General features: G+C 44.5%; 1 protein-coding gene across 2 annotated transcripts in view; it reads right to left on the bottom strand.

Annotated features, from left to right (window-relative positions):
• LOC106608242 (coiled-coil domain-containing protein 85C-A) overlaps positions 1–1,843 on the bottom strand; it is a 111,962-nt gene extending 110,119 nt beyond the window's left edge. Inside the window, exon 1 of one of the 2 annotated variants that reach the window (XM_082977052.1) lies at positions 319–1,843. In XM_082977052.1, coding sequence (XP_082833178.1) covers positions 319–1,057 — 739 coding nt within the window. In that variant the 5' untranslated portion in view covers positions 1,058–1,843. The remainder of the gene's footprint in view (positions 1–318) is intronic. The other variant, XM_045721098.2, reaches the window with a different exon arrangement.
• Positions 1,844–6,453: the final 4,610 nt, after the last annotated feature.

Below are 6,453 nucleotides of genomic sequence, written 5' to 3'. Positions count from 1 at the left end.
TGTCTGAACGGTCTGTCTGTCTGAACGGTATGTCTGTCTGTCTGAACTATATATCTGTCTGTCTGAATGATATATCTGTCTGAATAGCTGTCTGTCTGTCTCAGACCCATATAGGGATGGCTCTGCTTTGTTATTCCCTACTGCTGGTGCAAAGTCTAGTTCCACCTTATCCTATGCATTCAACATCCCAGCTCAAGCCTGGCTGGTATGGCCCATTGAGATGGCCTATGGACAGGTGTGTGGAGAGATGTAGGCTATAACAGGTGAATGACACGTGAGTATAACAGGTGTATGACAGGTGTAGGAACGTTGACTTACCACAGAGTCCATTAGGGATGCTCCTGTGATGGTGTGGTGCCGACAGGTCATCCATGGACCTCCTCTGGAAGGTGCTCCCCAGCTTGCCCTCCCTCTCCGCGGGCAGCTTGTGTATGTGGTTGTGGCTGCTGTGGTTGTGGTTGTGGTCGGGGCTGCCTGCGCTCCCTGTGCTGGAGGTACTACTCCCATCCCCGACATCCCGAACTGTCCCTGTCCCGCCATTCAGGTTGGTGAGGCTGGACTGGGAGTCTATGGAGCTCCGGGAACCCACTCCGTTCCTCTCCTCATCCAGCATGAGGATGATCTCCTTCAGGTCCGTGTTCTCACGCACCAACCTCTCCTGGTTGGCCTCCAGCTCTTTGAGCTTTAGCTGGTAGGTGCCCACCTCCTTCCACATGGCACTTGCTGAGTACCGGCCAAACCGCTGCCACTCCCGGGACAGCTTCTTGCCCTTCTGCCGGTCATCATCCAGGAAGCAGCAGAGCTCGCGCAGCTCGTTGTTGTCGTCCTGGAGCTTCTGGTTGATCTCCTTCAGGTTGCGGATCTCGTGCAGGTGCACCTGCAGCCTCCGGTTAACGTCTTTCATCATGTTGCCATGGTCGATCATTAGGTTCATCTTCTCGTTGTCCAGCCTCCGTAGCCGCTTGACCAGCTCCTCCTTGCCGCATCGCAGCAGCTCTTCATCCGATAGCTGATTCAGGTCTGAATCCTTGGGTCCCTCTGACAGGTTTGTAGCCATGTCTCCCAGCACGGTCTGTGCTTTCTCCTCGGTAAGATATAACAGGAAGGCAGTACGCTGGATGTTTAGGCTAAACTAACCGAGTCTCAATTGCGGAATTGTATTGAAATGCGAATACATGATACGGAAATAAAGGTGGAAAAGTTGAATGAATCAAATGAAAATGCGATGTCTACGTCAACCATTCAGAAGAGGCTGCATGCAGTACACCCTCACCTGTCGTTCAAAAAAAAATTACTCGCGGTTGGTATTTGCAATTAACCTTTATCTTTGCATTTGTTCATAACTCGTGTCTATAACGTGTAAATATTAGTAACATCCCGACAAAAAAACAAGTGGATGTTTACCGATCAAAGCTCCATCACATATCCCTCGCGCTGAGACCTGTCAGAGGAATCCTCCGCATTCCAGAATTGCATGTGCAAATCCGGGCATGCACGTATGAAGAAAAAAAACGACAATTATTAACAATTCTGCTACAAATCGAACACAAATATGCGTTTGGAAACGTTTGTATAAAAAACGAATTAATAGCACTCTATTTACTATTTCCGCATGTTGCATTTCCGAGACAACAGGAACGACTGGCTTTTACAACCGACACGGTGCTCGAGCTCTCTGAAAGATAAGCCTATTTCCCCGAAGTGGTGAGCGCCTGCACGCGCAGTGAATACCGGAGCTCGTTGGGAATTAGCACGGTTCTCCACTGTTTCCACGGACTGTAGTGCGTACAGTTTGAAAAGGTTCAAGAAGCTCTCTGTCAAGACGGCCAATCAAGAGGCAGGCCTGATCGTGCCCACTCCACGCAATGGATGTCACTGCCTTCTTAAAGGGCCAGAAAGGATCTTCACTTCACACGTTATGAAAGAGGTGAAAATGCATGGTTTTCTTATAATAAAAAATGCATACATTTATCAATAAATGTTATAAAATAGATCTGTTTTGAAAATAACTATATGCAATTGAATTGGTCAGTTCCAGTAATTGAAATTCAACAGAATAATTATGAAAATAGAACACTATTCTTAATTGTTTTTAATGTTTTTAAATTTAAACTTTATTTAACTAGGCAAGTCAGTTAAGAGCAAATTCTTATTTACAATGACGGCCGACCCCGGCCAAACTTTAACGACGCTGGGCCAATTGTGCACCACCCTATGGGACTCCCAACCACGGCCGGTTATGGTACAGCCTGGAATCGAACCAGGGTCTGTAGTGACGCCTCTAGCACTGAGATGCATCATTTATAGCTATGTGACCTGTTATTATCGTGTTATAAACATATTATAAACATGGTTTGGCCTAATAACCTACAGCACTATAATAAAGCACTGTCTCCTGCTTTCAGTCTGCAGAATGTCTCAATCATTTTAATTCCTATGTGAAAATGATGATAGCTTTGGTGTACACTTCCTTGCCCTGGCATGTTGACCCAATTCAAACAATGGATACACTGTTTCCAAACTTTGTACTAATTACTGAATCATCAAAGCTGAGGCGGCAGAGGAAAGAAATGTTACACTTGATTGAGTTTTCACAATGTAACCCATCATAAAACTCTAAGTAGAATTATTCCACTTGCAATTCAGTCAACAGCAATTCATTCAACATGTATTTAAAATGACACTCATCTAGAGGTCACGAGTGTAAACAAGAAAGTGGCAAAACATGAATGGTCTTTATTCCGCTGGTTTACAGCGACACCTTGTGGACAAAAGTATTATTTTCTGGGGCTCTGATTGTTTTCTAAATGATTCTACTAAAACCGGCTACATTTACTAAAACAGACGCACTAAGATAATAATGTTGGTTAGGAAGTTCACCGAAGAAGTGAATATATACTGTATAAAGCTCTCTACAGTATTTAATATGTTGTATATTGAATATATTGTAACGACCCTGGGTTATCCCACTTCTGACACCAATGTAATGAAACAGGCAGGAAACAGGTCTCGAACCCTCGACCTTCTAGCCCGAAGTCCAGCTCGCTATCGACTGTGCCCCAAAAGCATGCCTAAGCGGCAGCGTCGATATCCGCGCTTATAAACCCAGGGTCGTTACACTATATTGAACTGTAACGTTGCTGTAACAACATAATAATTGACATAGACTGTGTACAAAGTGACATACACTGTGTATAAAGTGACATAGACTGTGTATAAAGTGACAAGGTACAGACTAGAAACACTCCTATATTAAGTTCATCCTACTAACCATGATCATCATACACCCATTACATTCAAAATATAATTTCTCTATAAAAAAGAATGAATAATTATAATTACAAAAAAAAATATATATATATATATATATATATATATATATATATATAACTGCTCAAAAAAATAAAGGGAACACTTAAACAACACAATGTAACTCCAAGTCAATCACACTTCTGTGAAATCAAACTGTCCACTTAGGAAGCAACACTGATTGACAATACATTTCACATGCTGTTGTGCAAATGCAATAGACAACAGGTGGAAATTATAGGCAATTAGCAAGACACCCCCAATAAAGGAGTGGTTCTGCAGGTGAGGACCACAGACCACTTCTCAGTTCCTATGCTTCCTGGCTGATGTTTTGGTCACTTTTGAATGCTGGCGGTGCTTTCACTCTAGTGGTAGCATGAGACAGAGTCTACAACCCACACAAGTGGCTCAGGTAGTGCAGCTCATCCAGGATGGCACATCAATGCGAGCTGTGGCAAGAAGGTTTGCTGTGTCTGTCAGCGTAGTGTCCAGAGCATGGAGGCGCTACCAGGAGACAGGCCAGTACATCAGGAGACGTGGAGGAGGTCGTAGGAGGGCAACAACCCAGCAGCAGGACCGCTACCTCCGCCTTTGTGCAAGGAGGAGCAGGAGGAGCACTGCCAGAGCCCTGCAAAATGACCTCCAGCAGGCCACAAATGTGCATGTGTCTGCTCAAACGGTCAGAAACAGACTCCATGAGGGTGGTATGAGGGCCCGACGTCCACAGGTGGGGGTTGTGCTTACAGCCCAACACCGTGCAGGACGTTTGGCATTTGCCAGAGAACACCAAGATTGGCAAATTCGCCACTGGCGCCCTGTGCTCTTCACAGATGAAAGCAGGTTCACACTGAGCACGTGACAGACGTGACAGAGTCTGGAGACGCCGTGGAGAACGTTCTGCTGCCTGAAACATCCTCCAGCATGACCGGTTTGGCGGTGGGTCAGTCATGGTGTGGGGTGGCATTTCTTTGGGGGGCCGCACAGCCCTCCATGTGCTCACCAGAGGTAGCCTGACTGCCATTAGGTAGCGAGATGAGATCCTCAGACCCCTTGTGAGACCATATGCTGGTGCGGTTGGCCCTGGGTTCCTCCTAATGCAAGACAATGCTAGACCTCATGTGGTTGGAGTGTGTCAGCAGTTCCTGCAAGAGGAAGGCATTGATGCTATGGACTGGCCCGCCCGTTCCCCAGACCTGAATCCAATTGAGCACCTCTGGGACATCATGTCTCGCTCCATCCACCAACGCCACGTTGCACCACAGACTGTCCAGGAGTTGGCGGATGCTTTAGTCCAGGTCTGGGAGGAGATCCCTCAGGAGACCATCCGCCACCTCATCAGGAGCATGCCCAGGTGTTGTAGGGAGGTCATACAGGCACGTGGAGGCCACACACACTACTGAGGCTCATTTTTACTTGTTTTAAGGACATTACATCAAAGTTGGATCAGCCTGTAGTGTGGTTTTCCACTTTAATTTTGAGTGTGACTCCAAATCCAGACCTCCATGCGTTGATAAATTGGATTTCCATTGATTATTTTTGTGTGATTTTGTTGTCAGCACATTCAACTATGTAAAGAAAAAAGTATTTAATAAGATTATTTCTTTCATTCAGATCTAGGATGTGTTGTTTAAGTGTTCCCTTTATTTTTTTGAGCAGTATATATTTACAGTACCAGTCAAAGGTTTGGACACACCTACTCATTCAAAGGTTTTTCTTTATTTCTTTATTTATTTCTACATTGTAGAATAATAGTGATGACATCAAAACTATGAAATAACAAATATGGAATCATGTAGTAAACAAAAAAGTGTTAAACAAATCAAAATATATTTTATATTGGAGATTCTTCAAAGTAGCCACCCTTTGCCTTGATGACAGCTTTGCACACTCTTGGCATGCTCTCAACCAGCTTCACCTGGAATGCTTTTCCAACAGCCTTGAAGGAGTTCCCACATATGCTGAGCACTTGTTGGCTGCTTTTCCTTCACTCTTCGGTTGACGTCATCCCAAAACATCTCAATTGGGTTGAGGTCAGGTGATTGTGGAGGCCAGGTCTGATGCAGCACTCCATCACTCTCCTTTTTGGTCAAATAGCCCTTACACAGCCTGGAGGTGTGTTGGGTCATTGTCCTGTTGGAAAACAAATGATAGTGCCACTAAGCGCAAACCAGAAGAATGGGGTATCGCTGCAGAATGCTGTGGTAGCCATGCTGGTTAAGTGTGCCTTGAATTCTAAATAAATCACTGACAGTGTCACCAGCAAAGCACCCCCACACCATCACACCTCCTCCTCCATGCCTCACGGTGCGTCTCAAGCAAGTCTCTTTTTATTATTGGTGTCCTTTAGTTGTGATTTCTTTGCAGCAATTCGAACATGAAGGCTTGATTCACAGTCTCCTCTGAACAGCTGATGTTTTTTATTTAACCTTCATTTAAGTAGGCAAGTCAGTTAAGAACAAATTATTATTTACAATGAGGCCTTCCCCGGCCTAACCCGGATGATGCTGGCCAATTGTGCACCGCCCTATGGGACTCCCAATCATGGCCGCTTGTGATAAAGCCTGGATGTTGAGGTTGGTAACTCTAATGAACTTACCCTCTGCAGCAGAGGTAACTCTGGGTCTTCCTTTTCTGTGGTGGTGTCATGAGAAACAGTTTCATCACAGCGCTTGATGGTTTTTGCGACTGCACTTGAAGAGACTCAAAGTTATTGACATTTTCCGGATTGATGGACTGTCATTTCTCTTTGCTTATTTGAGCTGTTCTTGCCATAATATGGGCTTGGTCTTTTACCAAATAGGGCTATCTTCTGTATACCACCCCTACCTTGTCACAACACAACTGATTGGCTCAAACGCATTAAGAAGGAAAGAAAGGCACACCTGTTAATTGAAATGCATTCCAGGTGCATGCATTCCAGGACTACCTCATGAAGCTGGTTGAGAGAATGCCAAGAGTGCAAAGCTGTCATCAAGGCAAAGGGTGGCTACTTTGAAGAATCTCAAATATAACATATATTTTGATTTGTTTAACCCTTTTTTGGTTACGACATGATTCCATATGTGTTATTTCATAGTGTTGATGTCTTCAATATTATTTTACAATGTAGAAAATAGGTAAAATAAAGAAAAACCATTGAATGAG

This window comes from Salmo salar, chromosome 06 (assembly GCF_965601325.2).
Source record: "Salmo salar chromosome 06, fSalSal1, whole genome shotgun sequence".
In the NCBI taxonomy this organism is placed as follows: domain Eukaryota; kingdom Metazoa; phylum Chordata; class Actinopteri; order Salmoniformes; family Salmonidae; genus Salmo; species Salmo salar.
This window is presented reverse-complemented; position numbering and strand designations above follow the sequence as displayed.